The 21,425-nt window shown below is 37.1% G+C and overlaps 1 protein-coding gene across 3 annotated transcripts in view; it reads right to left on the reverse strand.

Annotated features, from left to right (window-relative positions):
• HS2ST1 (heparan sulfate 2-O-sulfotransferase 1) overlaps positions 1 to 21,425 on the reverse strand; it is a 183,507-nt gene that overhangs the window by 32,170 nt on the left and 129,912 nt on the right. For all 3 annotated transcript variants that reach the window (XR_007454743.1, XM_049616854.1, XM_049616852.1), the window contains exons 2-3: positions 15,054 to 15,292; positions 4,535 to 4,620 (exon numbers count right to left, since the gene is read on the reverse strand). Coding sequence is in view for 2 of the 3 variants with exons in the window: in XM_049616854.1 (XP_049472811.1) it covers positions 4,535 to 4,620; positions 15,054 to 15,292 (325 nt within the window). In the remaining variant the exon portion in view is untranslated. The remainder of the gene's footprint in view (positions 1 to 4,534; positions 4,621 to 15,053; positions 15,293 to 21,425) is intronic.

Genomic DNA, 21,425 nt, shown 5'->3' on the forward strand with positions numbered 1-21,425 from the left:
AAGGGTTCACAGAAATTTCAAATCCTCCCCAGTGTGGCAGGTTCCCAGTGTCTTGTTTTGAAAATAGTATATGACCTGTTGGTGTTTGTTGGTTCCGCTGGTGATGTTGTGATTTTTGTAGTAATTATTTATCTCTTAAAAAGGGCATTCATCTACTATGCGTCTATTAAAATAGCCCAAATTTAAAAAAAAATTAAAAAAAGGTCTAACAATACCAAATGGTGGCAAGAATACACAGCACCTGGGCCTCCCATACATTGTTGGTGAGACTGCAGAGTAACACAGCCACATGAAAAAAGTTCTGCAGTGTCGTAGAGTTACCATACAATCTAGCAGTCCCACTTGTAGCTTTTACCCAAGAGAAACGAAGACATATGTTCACATAAAACCTGAGTGCAGGGGCGCCTGGGTGGCTCAGTCGGTTAAGCGTCCGACTTCAGCTCAGGTCATGATCTCAAGGATTGTGGGTTCGAGCCCCACGTCGGGCTCTGCGCTGACAGCTCAGAGCCTAGAGCCTGCTTCGGATTCTGTGTCTCCCTCTCTCTCTGTCCCCGCCCTGTGCACACTCTGTCTCTCTCTCTCCCTCAAAAATAAATAAAGATTAAAAAACAAAAACACAAGAAAACCTATGTGCAAATGTTTCCGCAGCTTTATTCATAATCAACAAAAGCTGGAAACCCAAGTATGCAGAAACTGGTGAATGGATAAAGACTGTGGCATATGCACACAATGGAATACTACTCATCCAAGAATTAACTACCAATATGCATAAATTGGATGCATGCCAAAAGTCTATGCTAAGTGAAAGAAGCCAAACTCAAAAGACCTGGTGACTAATTAAAAGTATGTGGTGAAGAAAAGGGTTGTCCAAGAGGACTCTAGGTTCTGGCTTCCATGTCTTGATAAATAAACACGGGGAAACTTCCCAAAAGGGAATAATGGAGGCAAAGACAAGAGTCTTGAGCAATACCTTAGCTGGGAACAGGAAGGGCCAGCACAGATTCAGGTAGGGAGAAGAAGAAAACACCGGTAGGACAATGCGATAAATGAAAGGAGACAGAATTTTAAAAGAACATAACACTGCTTTGCGTGAGACACAGAACCTACTGCTTCATATACATTATCATATTTAATCCTCACAACCACCATGAAGCAGTTACTTTAATTATCTTCACTTTATAAACGGGGAAAACGCAGACCTGAAGTAACGTGCCGGTAAGGAACCGAAGGGATTTAACTGCAGGTCTGGCTGGCTTCAGAGACAGCTCCCTAGCAGTCTACAGGATCAGTGCTGTAAAAAGGGCTGGTGGTACGAGGTCAATAAAATGGCAACTCTCGCATATTGCCTGTAATGATTAAAATAAGGAATGTTTCTCTAGTGTTGTGACGTATTTGTTGAAAGCTATAGAAAATGGTGCTGACTTCAACCGGCTCAGGAGAGAATTACAGGGTAAAATGGACAATCTCACATAAATCTATAGACCGACAAACTATATTAGGCCTAAAATATTGTCACTTTATTACTCTCTAGGATACCTTAGACCTAGTGAAGCACTCAGTTATGTGTCTCTTGTCCTGACGTATCTGTGCTTTACTGATTGACCTTAATTGTTCTGAAAAAGACAACAGGGGTGATGTGGACAAACCAAATGACAGTGATAAAAACCCATACTCTTTCCTGGGGACAACCACAAAGGTACACACCTGACATGTACCTGAATAAAACTGCTGTACCAAAAATCATTTCCAAATAGCTAAGACAGATACCGACATGTTAGCCATAGGTAGCTAGGTCATGGACAATCTCAGCAGACTGATTGAAACCAGCATGAACAGTTTTCTTTTAGCTGAATATTATTCTATAAAGGCAAATGTCACTGAAATAAAGCAAAGAGATGTTCTAATGTTTTTATTTTGTAAAATCTGAAAAAAGTCAAAGTGGAGGTAATAGATGGTGCTGGTTAGGAGTATGAATTTAAAAGGGAGGATGATCTGTAATATTTTCACTGTTTATAATAAAACATAATTCTGGGGGAAAAATGGGGCTTCAGTGAACTCACTGAAGACAAGAACTACAACTTATTCAACTTCATGTGGCCTATACTCAGGACATTTTGAAAATGTCCAACCTATACAATTTTTTAAGTGGAAAATTTCTACATTCATGACATTAATGATCATATCTGCATTATTTTAAAATTATGGTGTTCACTAACTGAATAGCAAAAAAACGTAATTGTACACTAAAAAGAATGAGGAAATATGCTAAAAAAAATCGAGAGTAAAAAAAAAATCAAGAATGAGACTAAGACAGAAAGGAGCAAGACAGGACAGGAATACAAACTTGGAACAAAGATATTTCTGTTATTATGCTAAAGTCCTGAATAAAACCAGATAAATATAACCAAAACATGGCTTGAGCACATATAGGTTTACATATAAAATGTGTGTTTCTTAGTGATTGGTCTAAACCAGAAACCACTTTTCATTTTTTATTTCTTTATCTTGCTTCCTGGGTTTCTGGGGACATACTAAGTTTATATGCTTTTCAGGGACTCTTTTAAAACAAATGAAAAGCTATGTGATTAAATATTTCTTTCACCAAATTCAACTGTTTTCTCCTAAAGGCAAGTATTTCAGTGGACTCCACAAAGTACTATGGCAGTCCAGAATACATTTTGAAGAATAAAGTATTTTAAAAATTAGTAAGGTTATGTTTCTTTCCTCTTAGTCATTCATGGTGAGTATGCCTGCTACACTAAAATTTATTTTAAAAGATACTAGTTACATCTACCATAGTTCTTGATGATATACATCAAAATACATTTCCTCTAGGTGATTTCTTTTAGGTGTTTATTTAAAATCTTGTAAAAGTCTGTTGAAATGTTTTACAATATTTTTAACCTCTAATAGCATGAGACCCATTATGAAAATACTCAAAATCATTTAAATATTCGTTAGTATTTAATAAATGAGATTCAAGAAATTTTGTAACTTTTTCATCTGCAAGAACCCTAGCATATACCAGAGCTTCAAGTACAAGACTTTTGCCAAAACCAAAAGCACTCAATATATTATTTTAATAATGGAAACCTCAAGTATTAGAAACCAAGCTGTATTTGGAAAAAATAAATCATTTAGGTGAAAGAGTAACAAACATTCAATTGAAGGATAATGCAGCCCTCAGGGAAAATATGCATATGAATCGAGTTTATGAAATTGGTTCAGTGCCTCTGCAAGGAAAAAATAATTAGTTTATTTTAAAGCTGCCCATAAAATGTTTTCAATATTGCATTATGAATTATTTACAGAAAAATGTACATCTAACTTTAAAGCTACCATTTTACGGAAACATCTTGAGTACCGTGGAGCTAGAAATAAGAATATATTATTTCATGTACATAATATTCTGGAGATTCCCTTTTAATTACATGCTTTTCAAAAAGTTAAGGTTTAGTATCTGAATCAGTAATAATTCACTCAACTCTTTTTCTTTTCAAATTCAAGAAGTTAAAATGACTGGGATATCAATTTAATTTTCAAATTTTACACAGAATGTTCTCTGGAGTTGACAAACACAAGACAGTATATTACTTTGAAGTCATGACTGCTAATGAAATGACTGAGGGGACCATGTCTGAGCTTAAATCATTTTAAAAATACATTTTAGATGTGTCTTTGAAGTTAGTACAGGTTATTGAGGAAAAGATTTGGATTTGAGGTTTTACTATATAATGCTACACTATGTGCTGTGAAAAAGCATTCAAATGGATTCACAGAGTAGCCCATGTTTAGAATACACCTTGTGCCCAGTTTTTGGAACAGTATCTTAATATGGCACAGACTCCAGGGGGAGCCACACGGGACTTGCATACCATGCAAATGCCTGGAGTTTTATGAACTTTTCTTGAGAGAATTATGATAGGAATACCCTGAACCCATTCCACCCCAAAAATATGGAAAATGAGAATTATTTATCTCGTTTCAGACAAATCACCATAAAGGAAAATCACCATCTTTTTAACAGTCTCTTTTGAATACACCACAATTTTAAAACAAACACAAGGTGGCCTAAAAGAAAGTGTATACTTTTCTATGTCTTGGCTGAAATGCAGAGGCATTGGGAAACCAAAAACTGTGTGATGGGGTTCTCTGCTTTCTCAGTTCTTGGTCAATGATATGTTAAGTCAGAATCTGACTGGCCTCTAGGTTAAAACGTGGCGCTCTCCTAAAATAGTGTCATTTAGTTGTAAAAGACACATAAACAGAATAATGATAAATAACTTTAAAGAGTATTACCTGCATTTAGTCTAATTTGAATTTCCAAAATTAATATGACAATTTTCAATTTATGAACACTAGAGGGCAGTAAAACACTAGAAGGTATATTTAAATTACATTATCTAAAAGTGGCAAAGGCAAGCCAGTAGTACATTTTTAAAAATCAAAATAGTAACAATTTAATACATTTGTGTCTTTTTAGGTTGCTAAGGTACAAAGCATTCTTCAGTGTGTCATTTCAGGTATAACTTACTTTGCAAAATCCAAATAAGAAACATGTCCATGATAAAACCCTGGTTTCATCTCTTTCCAGGAAGTTATATTCTTTACAAAGCGTACCTAAAATAGGAGAACACACTCATTACTTAAGTTCAACTTAAAGAAAAATGAAATTTGATGATAGTAAAATAGTTTCCATTTAGGCTTTTAAAACAAATCACACCAGTTTGACAATTACAGAGCTTGAAACACAGGTTTCAACTAAGGAGAGCACAGTGTGATCTGTAATTACCAATTCATCATAGAGAGAGCTATTATCACCACACTCAGAAAAGAGTGAGACAGAAGCCTGAAAAACCCACACAATGCAATCATTTACAATGCTGCACAGTGAGTAATTCACAAGGGGTGAGGGGAGGGTGGGTACCAACACACGCGCTCAAGTCTGTTTTTGACTCCCAGAAACTCATTATTCACAAAAAATTGTATTAATGGCTCAAAGAATGAAACAAAAAAAGTAATCCTTAAACCAAAATGATTAAAGATGATGATTAATCAGAGAACTTTAAAGAACTAAAGATATCATAAGATTGTTGATAAAAAAGGTTAATAAAATTAGAGATGTGATATAGAAAAAAATTTTTTAAATCTAAATATGTCACTATCACTATTTTAATTTGCTGGAATTAAAAGTATGCAAAAGATTAGTTAATAAAAAATTCTTTTACTGCAAATATATTTTAAAAATTTAAAGAACTGGTTAATACAGAACTTGATAAGCCTAAGTATCACCAGCTATAAAAGAGCAGTGATACACAATTTCTCAAAGAAAAATGGCATCTGTTTTTGATAAGGAAATTTCTGAATGATAAACAGCAAGTGGCTAAGAATCTTCTAGGGACTAGATATAGTGTAGGGGCGGGTTAGGGGGTAGAGAAGGGCTAATGAGTAGGGGGCCCAGCACCCTAAACTGCACTGAAAGCATCTGCAAGCTGTGACCACAGCCTCTAAAGCACAGGCCTATCAACTGCATACTTCTGACAATTTCTCAATCTTTCATTTACGTTTTAGAATAGTTAGTCATATGGAAATATTCTGGACCACTTCTACCAGATTAGTCAATAAATTAATAGCACTGAATGATGATGGCTGCCTCCTAGAAAAGGCCTGTTGGTAGGGCAGAGCACAGAACAGTGCAGAAGCAGCCATATGTCAGAGAATGTGAACTAGGGAAAAACAGAAGGTTCTGAGGAAATTTATTTTTTAGGGGAAGCATTAATAACTCATATGCTAACAGAAATAGAGTTCTGGGGTGCCTGGGTGGCTCAGTCAGGTGAGTGTCTGACTGCGGCTCAGGTCATGATCTCGCAGTTGACAAGTTCGAGCCCCCATGTTGGACTCTGTGCTGACAGCCTAGAGCCTGCTTTGGATTCTGTGTCTCCCTCTCTCTCTGCCCCTGCCCCGCTCATGCTCTGTCTTAAAAATAAACAAACATTAAAAAAAAATTAAAAAAGAAAAGAAGTAACAGAGCTCTTGGAAGTGATACGAACCTTATCTTATTATCTTATACACACACAACACCCTTAAATTAAATCTGAAACTACTACCATCATGTAGATGATAAAATTATGTTGCCTTAGAAAATACACCTGAGTGCCCCGTAGTTGGTTGAGCATCCAACTCTTGACATCGGCTCAGTTCATGATCCCAGTGGGATCGAGACCCATGTCAGGCTCTAAGCTGAGTGTGGAGCCTGCTTGAGATTCTCATATTCTCGTATTCTCTCTCTCTCTCCCCCTGCTCTCCCCAACTTGTTTTCTCTCTCAAAAAAAATACAAAATTATATTTTAGCAGATATTTATGACTGTTCCCCACCAAAAAAAAAAAAAAAAAAAAAAAAAGAGCCAAATGTGTGATTTGAGCTTCTCATGTTGTTTCCTATCTGTTTAAGGAAGGGACCAAATAAAATAAAAATATCAAATTGCAAATGAAAAACAAACAGAAAATGAAAAATTAGATAACCCCAAAACTGAATCCTTAAAAAATTTTACATGTTGAATATGAAAAGTCTTTATAACTGCCATTTACTAGTAATTATTTCATATAAGCTTTTGCTTCTGTGAAAATCAGTTCCATTACTTCAGCCAAAAATGAGGGAGAAACAGAAAAGAAGGAAAAGAGAAAAGGAATGGGAAATGGTGGTTTAAGGGTACTTAAGGCATAGTTAGCAACTCAGCTTTATTTCCCAGAAGCCTAGATTTAATGGGGATGTGATGGTGTGGGAGAGAAATGAAAGGAGATGCTAGACTGGAATCTGAGAAAACAGTGTTACATAAACCAAATGTTAGAGCGGATCAATGGTACAAACTGTGAGTACACTGTGGTAAAAGACTCAGGTGGAAATAAGAGTTAGGTATAAATATAAACTTCAAGCGTCCCTCATTCTTCCACCTTTCCTAAGGATGGTCAGGATTAAACTGAACCCTCCTAAGAACATGCTTTATCCAGCACGTGTCCTTCAACGTGAGGTGAAGAGCCCAGGAAGCTGGATAATATCTGGACTGCTGCAGGGCTTCTCAAACTCAATGTGCAAATGGATCATCTGGGACTCCTGTTAAAATGCAGATTTTGATTCAGCAGGTCTGGAGTGGGGCCCAAGATTCTGCACTTCTAACAAGTCTCCACATGATGGCACGTCAATGGACCACATGGAGAAGCAAGCCTCCAGCATGGGTAGGCCCAGGAGCTTCAGCTTGGTTTTATTTACACGAAGCTTGTTTTTGTAGTGCTTTGCAGAGGAGGCCCTGAGGTGTATAAAAGCTCTTCAGCAAAGATATATCTCATATTCACTGCTTTTATAATAAGGGGAAAAAAGTGTACTGAAATAGAGTGAACTTTTAAAGACTGCCTTGTAAGCTCCCACAGTACATAAAACAGAAGTGAGGACAGGGGCAGAATAAACCCTGCCTACTCAGTCTCCTCCTACCCACGCAGTGATGCCTGGGGCATACTAGAACCAAAGGATTCCAAGAAACACTATTTAAAAGCGAATAGAGGGGCGCCTGGTGGCTCAGTCGTTAAGCGTCCAACTTCAGCTCAGGTCATGATCTCACGGTTCGTGGACTGGAGCCCCGCATCGGGCTCAGTGCTGACAGCTCGGAGCCTGAAGCCTGCTTCGGATTCTGTGTCTCCCTCTCTCCCACTCTGCTCATACTCTGTCTCTCTCTCAAAAATAAACAAACATTAAAAGAAATTTTTTAAAAACCTAACAGAAATGAGAAAAAGGGTTGTGCCTTCCAGTTGGACTCAGGGAAGTTTAGTGATGGCGGAGAACAGAACAAGGCAGGCATCTTCCACTGTTGTCACCAACCTCAAACCCTCTTGTTTACAGAATCAGCATTTTAGATGTGAAAGGGACTTGGGAGATCCTGTACCCCTTATTTTATAGATAAAAAAACCTGGAGCTCAGGAACCATATACTGTAGATTTTGGTCCAATCATCCTTCTAGGCCACATGCTAACTTCCTTAATACATTATTGTCCAATTTAAACAAGGAGGAAAAAACCCAGAAGGATGTGAAAAGGAGAATAGCATTTGTATCATGTTTCTGATCAACAAACTTGGGCACTGAGAATTTCAGGTTTTATCCACTGCCAAGGAAACCCCTCAGATCCAGTCATTCAAAACTCCTCAACCTACAAGACCTCAAAGCTGTTGACAAAGCTCTCAAAACTGTTTATTTTCCTGATCACATTCATTATACTCTCAGCTTCCAATTCACCCTGTTCACTACTCTCGCATTGGACAACCATTTTTCAACAATGACCATTGACTTACTCTTGCCTTTTTACTGTCTTGGGTAACCTCAAGGGGTGCTGAACACCGTCAGTCAAAAGTAAGAGACCTGGTTTAAATGTCTATGCAGGGCTTTTGAATTTTATTTCCTAAAATCATTCTGAGGTAAATTCACGTGAGTTATTGCTTTTAAATTCTCTACACTATTACTGTTAAAGTCTCTCGAAACACACAGAATCTTCCGCTAATCTCCAACTATGACAACACCGAAGGCTACGTATGTGCATGTGTTTTTTTTTTCCTTTCATCTCACAAACATTTTACCAGGGCGATGTGTTAAAGTCTCACTAATAAAGCTGTGGCTGATTTACAATCAGCAATAAATCAAAAGATGCTGAGCTGAGATTTACCTTCTCATTACAGGGAAGAAAAAAAGTGCTAAGCAAACAAATGATGTCAATAAGGTTCAAGTGGCGGTTCAGACTAATCTGCAGGGTAGTTGGAGCATTTAAAAGTATCATTTACATACCACTTAAGTTCTATAACCATCCTTTAACCCCCTTTGAGGAACAGTCTTTTTTGAAAAGTTTCCTTTTCAAAGTATGAATTTCGTTGCTTGTCCCGAGTTTCCCTGCCTCTCCACTCTCCATCCCCCTTCTCTCCCTCTGTCAGGAAGCCTCACTGCAGCTCCCGCTCTACCACTGGCTGCCTTCTCACCTCTCCTGCTCCATTCGCCTTGTCAGTTTCTCTTCTGGCTTTCCTCTGCAGTGGGGCATTCTGCTCCAGACCTTGAGATAAAGCTCTGGAATACAGAGGAGTGAGTGGAAATCGAGATCAGGTGAACAAGCTTCTACAGCACTCACTGGGTGCACTCTCACCGACTATACTTGGCACTAGTGAAAGGTAAAGGGGTGGGCGAAGGGAGCAAAACATAATAGTGGCAAATGAAGTTAAAGAGACGGAAGACCCTGAAAACAGTGGCTTGGGGAGAAGACACAATGTCACTGTAGTGACTTTACTCAAAGAGTAGTTCCATACCCCCACTGAAATAGGCTATCAAGAAGGATGTTTCAGAAGCAGTTGTTAGATACGCTACATGAAAAGAGATGTTTTTATAGCTAGCCTGAAGCAGATCCGAAACTGTGATTTTTGTCAGATTTTATAACTCAAGCAGAGTCAGGCTAGCAAGTAATCAGAGGAGACCTTTAGGGAAAACCCAAGCAATGTAGGGAGTGGTGCTGTGATTTATTTGCTGGTGGAATCAGACTGAACCAGTGCTACAGGAAAAAGCGAAGAAAGCACCATCTCACAACAGTGCACCTAGACCTACATTCTTAATAAGATTAATCTCAACATTATGATTATCTGAAAGAACTTGTTTTCACTATCTAAAAGTAGCAATGTCATCCTGACAATCCTGGCCAAATTCCAACTTTGTAATTACTACCTAGTGAACGAATACTACTATTAACTCGGATAATTATTATCTATCAAACTCCTACTCATGCCTATACTTAAAATAAATATCCATTGTACAGCTGTGGGTAGTTTTTCGAGACTAAACTAGAGAGAAAGTTTTCTATGCAAAAAGGAAAAGTGAATAATAACTGGATAAAACATAAGAAAGGTTCGGCAGCAACAGAACACAGTATCTTCACCAAAGTTCAGGATTGTGTTGTTTAGGCTTTCCTTTGCAGGAGGCTCAGTGGGTGTGTCTCAAATCACCTGAGGTAAGGGGAGAACACATTGCCATCGATAAAAGGGGTTCATTCTGCCAGTAATTATCATCAGTGGTACTATGCTCAACTAGGAACTACTTTCAGTACCTAAGTTCATTTGTTCTCTCATTCATTCTTTCAACAAAAATTTTATGGAGCATATATACTATTTCTCAGACACCATTCTAAATACAAGGAATACTGGGGCACCTGGGTGGCTCAGTCAGTTGAGCGTCCAACTTCAGGTCAGGTCATGATCTCACAGTCTGCGAGTTCGAGCCCCATGGCAGGCTTTGTGCTGGCAATGCAGAGCCTTCTATGGATTCTCTGTCTCCCTCTCTCTCTCTGACCCTCCCATGCTCACTCCCTCTCAAAAATAAATAAATATTTTTAAAAATTTAAAGATTAAACACAAGGAATATGATAATGAATAAAACAGACACGGTTCCTGCCCTTTAGGAGCTTATACAGAGGAAAAGACCAATAGTAAACAAATGAGTAAGTAATAAGAAAGATCCAGAAAGAATGCTGATGGTACACAGTAACTTGGAAGAAGTATTTAATATATAGGATGGGTAGCAAGGTTTTTCTGAGAGGATGTCATTTAAGCTGAAATGTTAAAAGGATAACATGAAGCCAATCAGGAGAAACCAGAACACTCTAAGATGGAATGGTTAAGTGCAGAAGCCTTGAAGTGGAAAAGGACTGGTGCAGACAATGAACCAAAAGGCCAGTGTGTGGCTGGTAAACAAGAGGATACAGCAATGGACGAGGACTAGATTTAAAAGAGCCTGTTGGTCTAGGTAAGGAATCTGGATTTTGTTGGGGAGGTGGGAACATGAATTTAAAGATTCGCTATCCTATGATAGCCAGAGCTTTATCTCAAGGTCTGGAGCAGAATCTCCAGATAAAGGTCTGGACCTTTATCTCAAGGTCCACTGCAGAGGAAAGCCAGAAGAGAAACTGACAAGGCGAATGGTGCAGGAGAGGTGAGAAGGCAGCCAGTGGTAGAGCGGGAGCTGCAGTGAGGCTTCCTGACAGAGGGAGAGAAGGGGGATGGAGAGTGGAGAGGCAGGGAAACTCGGGACAAGCAGCGAAATTCATAGATTTCATAGATTCGCTATCCTATGAAGATTATAATACATATGTTCTCATAACCCCACTGAGACCTGTGTTCTAGATATTTTGCTACTTAAACTATAGTTCAAGGACCAGAAGAATCAGTTTTGGCATCAGGTGGAAGATTTTTTAGAAATTCACATTATCAGGTTCCATCTTAGTCTTCTGAATCGGAATCTATACTTTAACTGGTGGTTAATATACACATGACAGGATAAGAAGCACTCATCTAAAGTGACGCTTGAAAAATCAGTATCTGCAACTAATCAAATCATAGGCATTAATGCAAAGATCAGAAGGTGTCTTAACTGTGAATTAAAACGAAAAAAAAATCACTATGTTGTCCTACACAGAATGCAAATTCTGGATATTTTCAATGCTGAGAAAAGGACTAAATGTGATCACAAACCTAAACATATGAATGTAGAAAAGAATTAAGAAAGATCCTAAAAGATGCTGCCACTTAACACCTATTTGACAGTTACTCTAAAGACAAGACGTTCTCTAATGTAGAAGTATGTTCATGATAGCAGAGTAAACTTCATTTTCCAACTACAAGAGCTAAATGATTACCTGTCTCTTGCCAATTCCTGCCTATTCACTGAGTAAGGCACACCTCACAAATATAACTCCCAAGACTGCCTCTGGCTCACTCTCATTGCTTCGTCTTCCCACGCCTCACATTCTCAAATGTTTATCTTTCCAATCCCTTGTTCTAACTTTCCCTCTTCTTTTATTCCAATTTCTTCATTGTGAAAAATCCCTAAACTACAGAAAAGATGAAAGAATAATATGGTCAAAATCTGCATACTCATGCACTAAGATTCACTAACTTCACCTTTTGCCACCTTTGCTTATCTCTTTGTTCTTTCTCCATATGCACACACAGTTTTTTTCTGAACCATTTGAAAACAAGTAGCAGACATTTTTGATCACAGATCCAGTTACAGATCACATATGACGTTTGGTTTTCATGTCTCTTTAGTCTCCTCACCTCTAGAGAGGACTGTCTTGCCTCACCCCCAACCATATCTGGTTTAGTTGTCATGATATTGATACCTTAGAAGAGTTCAAGACGATTATTCTAGAGAATGTTCCAACAAGACGGATTTCTCTGTTTCTTTCAAGATTAGGTCTAGATTAAACATTCTGGTAAGAAACATTCTGCATTAAATAATTTTGTGAGAATATCATGAAGTGATATTTCCTTTTTATTTTTTTTAAAGATTTTTAAGTATTTTCTACACTCAGTGTGGGGCTCAAACTCACAACTCTGAGATCAAGAGCTGCATGCTCTTCTGACTGAGCCAGCCAGGTACCCCAGATCTTTTCTTTAAACAGTTCTCATAGTTCCTGCATCTATGTTTTATGTTCCGAGTAAATTACAAAGAAGCTTCTTCAAAGATGTGGCCTTGCTTTTTCGTTCCTATTTCAACAAAGAATATAGCACAAACTCTGTATATACTACATACTCAAAAATAAATGAAAACTTGAAAGCAGAGTGGACAACTACTTCTCAGGATGATAGAGTATGCATAGACAGCTATTACCCACTCAGTAGTTTTAGATCAGACTCAAAATATTTGGACTTTGCCTCTAAATTTTTTGAGAAAAATAATTAAGCATGTGAGCAATTTAGTACAATGCCTAGTACAGTATGTATAAAATACATTTAGGAAAGAACTGGAGCTAAAAAGTATTTCTCTACACAAGCACAATTTAAGTGCTGTTCATCATGTAATCCCACTGCATTTAAGATAGTGTTTATCAGGGCGCCTGGGAGGCTCAGTTGGTTAAGAGTCTGACTTCGGCTCAGGTCATGATCTTGTAGTTCACAGGTTTGAGCCCTGTGTCAGGCTCTGTGCTAACAGCTCAAAGCCTGGAGCCTGCTTCTGATTCTGTGTCTCCCTCTCTCTTTGCCCCTCCTCTGCTTGTGCTCTGTCTCTCTCTCTCTCTCTCTCTCGAAAATAAACATTAAAAAAAAATTTTTAAAAAGATAGTGCTTTTCTTTTAATGTTCTTTTTGTCTACATGTAACTCATGAGCTATTGAAAGAAAAACAGAAGCTTTAGCTCATCCAAATGTAACTGGGAAAATGTATCACTACATGATGCCTATAAATGTCATATGTGGAGAGCTTCCATAGATTCTTACTTCATAAAAAAAAATGGTCAATGTCACTGTCAGATACTTGTAGCTGTCATAAAACTTTGTAATGCTGGACACAAAATAAGCAAGATAACTTTACTTTTCTAAAAAAATACTACGGGGCTCCTGGGTGGCTCAGTCAGGCATTCAACTCTTAATTTCAGCTCTGGTCATGATCTCACAGTTCATGAGTTTGAGCCCCATTTGGGATTCTTTCTCTGTCCCTCTCCCTCTCTGCCTCTCCCCTGCACATGCTCTCTCTCTCAAAATAAACTTAAAAAAATAAAGAAGGAAATAATAAAAGATACTACTAATAAATCTAAATCTAAAATTACTATGTGAGTATTAAGAGTTGTTCCTTTTAAACCAAGATACATTTTGAAAAGCAATCAAGCAAGAAATTTAAAATCTACCACACACTACATATAAACTGATTATTTAGGATACTTGCCCTTGAGATATACAGTATTACATAATGAATAGTTTTTATGACCCACTTAGCTAAATAAGCTCATGTTTCTTCTCATTTACAGAAGAGTTATTTAGTTTGGCTGATGGATGTAGATTTTTGGTTTTATGAAAAAGAGTAATTGAGGATACTGCAGAAAGCCAAGAATTATATGGGCAGATGATATGCCATATACTATTAGTCTTTACAAACAGCTCTCTAAGAAAACAAATCTTAACCTTGTGTATCAGTGTTACTCTCTTGTTTCTGTGTAAAGATTTTAAGTATACTTAAGAATGGGATTAGAGTCAATTCTGTGACAAATAAAACAAGTTCAGCTGCTGTCAAACAGATAAATACAATCTTAACTATATGACTATCAACAATCTTTCTAATAAGGCTACTGCAATATGGTATTTAATCCTAGAGAGTATTTTCAAATATCATCTTTTCTCCTCATCGAGCCCAATTCCCATTCCCTTCAATATTTATAGAGAATTCTATTTATTTATAATTACAGTCAGAACTCCAGGTGTGGAGAAAATGTGTGCTACCACTGCTAAAGAGATAATTTTTTTTTCATGAGATAATTTCCTCCATTATTCTTAAATCTATTTCATAGCTACCCATTTGCTTATCTAAAGTTTCTTGACAACTTAAAAGGCAAGATTATGTTAAACATATAAGCTCCAATTCCTGTTCTCCAGAAGTTTGTAGCTAATATTATAGAAATTACTAGTATAGACAAGATGAAGTTCAGGAGGTTAGTCACAAAACTGAGTGATATAGGACACAGGTACTCGGCTGTGAACACAGCTGTGCTGACAGCTCAGAGCCTGGAGCCTGCTTCAGATTCCGTGTCTCCCTCTCTCAGAAACAAACAAACAAACAAACAAACATGTAAGTAAGTAAGTGAATGAATGAATGAATGAACGAATAAATAAATAAATAAATAAATAAATAAATAAATAAATAAATTTCTCTACCATAAAATGAGACAGCAGAATGATTTTTATTGCAGGGTATCTTGCTAAAAAATTTTCATATTTTTAAAAGGATATCAAAGGCATCATTTTCTCTTCACAAATCCAAAACTATTAATAAACTACTTTTTATAAATATTTGAATGCATATAATATGCAAAGAAATGTATCAAATACTGTGAAAAATGTAAAACTATAAAAAAGGTGTGTTTGGTCCTTCCCCCAAGAGACTTACAATTCACTGGAGTCAGCACACAGATCTCTTAAAATGTTCCTTCCTCTTGAGATACAAAGAGAGTGGGGAAGTATCAGAAAACATTTATTCATCTCCTAAGTGTTTACCTGGTCTTGTAGTGACATCACTGGATTATTTTTGGTAGTGTTGATGTGAAGAACATGGTATTTATTCTTTGCACAAAGGTCATAGGCAATATTGGTAAAAGAGGTGCTTGCAGTTTTGGGGACTCTGTTATAAATGATCACCATATCCTCCTCCTCATCTAGCGCTGCCTCTTGTCGAGGACCATCCATTGTATGTCGCTGCTCAATTTCTCGAACTTCATGTCTTGCGATAGCCCTTTCTGCAAAGAAAAACAGATATGAACTAAGTTTTTAAAGACAATGAAAATAATTTCTCATTTCTAGAACATAATTTTCCTACTCAAGAAATGGGTAAGAGTACTTGAAGAAATGTTCTGAAGACCCAAACCTCAGAATTACCTTTGAAGGATAATACATATGCATATACAGAACAAGAGAATAAACAGTCATTAAGTTTAGAATACCAAAGACCAGAGATCAGTGTAGTTCAAAAGTCACTCTACATTCTAATAGAATTTCTACAGCCTGAATTCATTCTCAAACACACAAAGACATATTGCATGGCATACTAAACTTCACGGTAAAAAATGCACTTACAAAATGAATCATTTATAATTTAAGCAGAGATTCTGAAATTTATTACTTAGGATTTAATTACTCCCTGGTTTATCAAAATGTAGCAGGACAGTGGTTATAAATGCTAGAGTGATTTTTGGTAACAAGAGGAGAAACTACATCATCACAAGCCCTTTTTCATTTTTGGTGTTGCATTACATTCTAAGTCCTGGCTGTTCACTCCTTAAATTCTACGGTTCATCTAACTCAAATCACTACCACATGGTTTGAAAAGCAGTTACCTTTTGCATTCTATTACTATTACTCTCTATTTAATATAAACTTTAGCTTTGAGGGTTTTTGTTTTTTTTTTGTTTTGTTTTTTTTTTTGTTTTTTTTTTTAGAATAAGGAAATAAGAAAGGGGCAAGAGAGAAAAGAGGGGATAAAAACCTCTACCAAGATGACAAGTTACCTTGCAGAGACAGCTGCCCACACACACTATGCACCTTCCTACCACCAGATATCGGTGCAAGCTGTCTCGCTTGAACATTCTTCCATTTCCCCCATACCCTAATGCTGCCTGGTGAACTCCTCAACCTCCACATGGAATTTCATCATCCCTTGAAGGCAAAGCATTATCTCATCTCCCTAATTAGGTAACATCACACACACAATGCATGCATATGTACCACATACCACATGTCTCATACTAATCAGAGTTGTGATTTTTTTAATATTAAATGTATTACTGGTGTCTGCCCACCATAATGCCAACAACTTAATAAAATGACACAAAAAAGCAATGAGGTATAATTACAGTAACAAGCACAGGCTTCAAATACTGTCAAACCATGTATCTTATATTTTGGTTCAGAAGACACGGTCACCACCACATTATAGAAAGTATACTCTGAGCTCAGGATTCACATTCAGAAGACTTGAATAGAAGTTCCAAGCCTGCTACATATTAGCAGTGGGCTTTCCAAAACAGGAGGAGAAGCCCATATACTCTATATGTATATGCATGTGTGCACGTGCGTGTGTGTGTGTGTGTGTGTCCACATTCTATATGTATGTGAATACATGTGTTCTTTTATTTTCCCTTGGAAAAGTTAGATGGGAATGTGCCAAGAAGGAGATGAGCTTAATGTTGAACATATCACTGAATTGCCTGGGACCATCCAGGAGATGTTATGTAGATAATTGGGCACATAGGTCAAGGGTTCAGAATAAACATTCAAGTAGAAGAAAGACATCTGGGAAAACCATGGAAATGAATGCAACTGCCTAGATAATCTAAAATATGTAGCATGGGAGAGAGACTCTGGAACAGAATCTTAGGAAATACCAACATTTAAGGAGCAAATAAAGACAATCTATAGAATGAGGCTAAGAAGAAACAGAGAAAGGAAGCAGGGTAGACTTTTAAGAAGCATATGCCACATGATAGAAAGCGTAATATTTTTCAAATCGACAGTGCTTCCCAAATGGATCTATAAATCAAGGTAATGTGTGAGGCTATAAGCATCTACACAGGATTTGGAGGTTGTCTCAGGTTAAACTCAAAGAGTATTTATTGAGAACCTACACACGTTATTATATTCAATAATTTTAAGAAATCTTATCTCCCAAACAACCTCAAACTGTCATCATAGTCTAAAACTATTATGATATTGTTATGTACACACACCGCCCTCTTTCCACAAAGGAAAATAAAACAGTGCTGCTGTCATTCAGGTGCTGACAGAAGCGTGAGAGGTCTCCTCTAGCAGCCCAGACATGCATAAAATTGCCTTTAAAAGATTCACCTACAAGCAACAATGCTGAATTTACTTTCACTAGTTTTTCTAAAACCAAGTATTTGGAAAAGAAGATTTTATGTGCTGTTTCACAACTGGGTACCCATTCCATCTACAGAATACATAATGACAGAATATATAAAGAAATTCTGTAATATTAACAGTTTTTGTAATTATTCCATCTACTTGTAAAATTTTACATACTCAATCACTGCTGTGAAAATTAGCCACAAAATTAATTAAAAATATTTTTAAAAAGGGGTGCCTGGGTGGCTCGGTTGGTTAAGCATCTGACTCTTGATTTTGGCTCAGGTCATGATCTCATGGTTCAGGAGTTCAAGCCCTGCATCGGGCTCTGTGCTGACAGTGTGGAGCCTGCTTCAGATCCTCTCTCTTCCTCCCTCTCCCCCTTCCCTGCTCGCTCACTCTCTCGCTCTCTCTCTCTCAAAAATAAACTTTTAAAAAGAAGTTATCGTTTTGTATGTGGAATTTTTTTTATTATTATTTTAGAGAGCAAGCAAGCACAAACATGGAAGAGGGGCACAGAGAGAGAGAGGCAGAATCTTAAGAAGGCTCCACACTCAGCACAGAACCCAATGTGGGGCTTGATCCCATGACTATGAAATCATGACCTGAGCTGAAATCAAGAGTCGAACACTCAAATGACTCGGCCATCCAGGCAACCCTGTGGATTTTTTAGTTTTTAAAGTGATAAAACTCTAGCCAGACCATGAAACATGTTGTAAAAATTAATCACTGTTCTTGGTTCATCATGTGTACTAAATTATATGCACTGTATATTGAACACAACTTTAAAAAATTTCTATAAAAACGTGCAAATATGGGAGTCACTACTTTCCTCATTTAAATAATATATTTATATGCACGTTCTATTTTTCAAGTGTTTTTACTTTGCTTTAACAAACACGATAATTAGTAACATAGTGTTATGCCTAAACATAAAATGATAAAAAGTGTGGAAAATTAAGAGTATTTTTATTAGTAATGTTTACAGAATCAAATCTCACTTAGTTGAATAATAACAGTAATAGCTCTTGATGGTAAAATACTCTCTTTCCACCTGTGACAAATGTAAAACCAGTAAGGGTGTTTGCAATATAGCCATATTCTTGACTTGCTAAGTATTTGACAGTTCCAAGTCTTTTTTTTTTTTTTTTTTTTTTTTATCAAAGATGCTCTGCATCTAGTTAGTACAGCTTCTTCTGAGACTCTCTTAAATCAGTGGGGAAGCTTTATTAGTTACAGCACATTTGCAGTGCTCTTAGAGAATGTAGGCAGTATATTTAAAATCATTACGATGCTTTTTTGAAGTAACGTTTTCTTCATGTTTGAGTAATGAATTACAGAATCTGCTATGCAAGCTATTTCAGGACCACCACAAAACCTATCACCTCCAAACAACATGGGCACAACCTGAGAGTCATAAAATTACAGGTGGGTTAGGGACTACTGGCACTAAACCACCCGCCCAAAACCAAAGATAGACGCTAAACTTCATGGCCATTCTAGTTCTTCAAGGCTCCCGTGCAAGGTGGCATAGACCTTGGCTCAATGAACCTTTCCATATGGCAGATTATCAACAAACTCAAGTCTTTTAAAAGACTATTCATAACAGCAGTAATTACCTATTCCTGCACTGGCAGGGCATTAAAGGCCTTATTTAGTGCAAGAAGGTAATGATCAAGCTAAATATGAAACACTATAGCTGCATTAAAAACACCAAACTAAATTCTACACATCATTGAAGTCACCAAGATGTATACACATCAGGCTACAGAAAAACTGATGAAAACAGAACTGAAGATTAAAAAAAAAAAATCATGTATCATTTAATGACGATTGTTTTGAACATTACAGTTGTTTTGGGGAACACCCTTCTCTTTGAATGTGTAATTAAATGTTCAATGAACTAAATAATTTAAGCTACACATTTAAAGAGAAATAAGAGAAATTATATGGAAATAAGTTTTGTGGTTTATACAAATTAAAGGACCCACGAATATATAACTATCTCTCCCTGCCACAGCTCAATTCTGCAATGGTTTCAGCAGAAAATAAATACCTCACAAATGCCCCAAAAGTATAGTATTTCTGTACTGTGGGTAGCAGATTAGGACTTCAGGGAGAAAAGATATAGCAGAAGGAAAGAGCAATCCACTGCCTTGCTTTAAATACTGAAACTTCTGGGGGCGCTTGGGTGGCTCAGTCAGTTGAGCGTCCGACTTCGACTCAGGCCACGATCTCACAGCTTGTGTGTTCAAGCCCCGCGTCGGGCTCTGTGCTGACAGCTCAGAGCCGGGAGCCTGCTTCTGCTTCTGTGTCTCCCTCTCTCTCTGCCCCTAACCCACTCGCATTCTGTCTCTGTCTCTCTCAAAAATAAATAAACATTAAGAAAAAAATTAAAAAAAAAATACTGAAACTTCTGCATGTTAAACTGAAAAGTATATAGACAACAGGTGAATAATAAAAGGCAAAGAACACGAAGAAAAAAATTACCAAATTTTAATATTTATAAGAAAAAACCATACAAATTGGCAATGACATCATTAAAACTTCAGTAGATAATAAGCTAAGGTGCTTTATAAGAGATTTAAACTATATATGCATGATAGAGCAGAGTAAAAGTATTACTGGCATTATGATTTTTTGGGGTCATGTACTCCTTTGAGAATATGTAGAATACTGTGGACACCCTCTCTCCAGAAAGACGGACTGGTACATTTTAGGAAGGGGGTGGTCTGTGACCCCAGAGTAACTACTCCTAAAAAAGAAAAAAACAAAAACCAAAACTTCCCAAACAGCAAGCCTAATAGTAAACTGCCTTAGGGTGATAGTATATATATAGAAAAAAAATAGGTTACTCATAAGTAAGACCTGTAGGCAAAGAGAAATCACTGAAGAAACTGGCAGTGTTCATCTGAGAAATGTCTGCAGGTGAGGATGCAGGGCACAAAACTTGACCCATCAGGACCCCATGGCAAGTACACCTGTTGCACAGCTAGATAAGCGGTGCTCTAAGAGCTTGGCGCATCAAATAACTGAATTAAACTGGATCTTCAGTATTTTCTAGGGACAAATCTGAATTGTGTAAATCCCCAAACACTGTTATGAAGTCTAATTTATTCCCCATAAAATGTGTGCACTATGCAAAGTAGGAAGCAACAAAGCTGCACCAAAAACAAGTTATTATGAAGCTATTTAACTGATCCTTTCTTCAGCAACACTCACTGTGAATGTACTGTCCAAACAAACACTACCTCATCTGCGTGGATGGAGCATTTGGCAATCACTATAAATTACATAAAGTGGTTGTCTGATTGTATACATCATTTTCTTAAGAATATTTTTAGCTTGGATTACTTTCCTTGAACTCTTCTTCCTGAACTCAATCACATCATTTTCTTACAAGTATTTTTAGCTTGGATCACTTCTCCTCGAACTCAATCACTATGAGAACTGACCAAATAAATTTCTATATGAAAGGCTGAAGGCTGGACACTGAACACTGCCAAGTGCTTTCTTGTGTGGTTTCCAGGCAGTCAACAAGGGGTGCCTGTGCTATCATTAACACTTAAAAGTTTAAGTAGATCATCCTGTAAAAAAAGAAGTGATAGCACCTTTCACTTCAAGGGAGATGGAGTAGACCAATGTTTTCTATTCTTCTCACCATGTACAACTAAAAACCCTGGACATTATATGTAAAATAACCACAAGACTCTAAGAAGGTGGAGGGAAAGTTCCTGTACAAAATCCTACAGCTACCATGACATTAATAGTAAAAAACTGAAATTGAATGTTTTCCTTCTAATATCAGAAACAAGGTTTAAGGTATAATCTCATTACTTTTATTTAAAATAGTATTAGAAGATCTAGCATTACCAACAACAACAGCAGCAACATACAGATAGAAAAAGAAGAAATAAAACTAACCCTATTTGAACATATGATTTTCTATGAAGACAATCACAAGGAATCTACAAAAACAAAACAAAACAATCCTAGAATAAGTGCGGTCAA

Source organism: Panthera uncia, assembly GCF_023721935.1.
Source record: "Panthera uncia isolate 11264 chromosome C1 unlocalized genomic scaffold, Puncia_PCG_1.0 HiC_scaffold_4, whole genome shotgun sequence".
Classification (NCBI taxonomy): domain Eukaryota; kingdom Metazoa; phylum Chordata; class Mammalia; order Carnivora; family Felidae; genus Panthera; species Panthera uncia.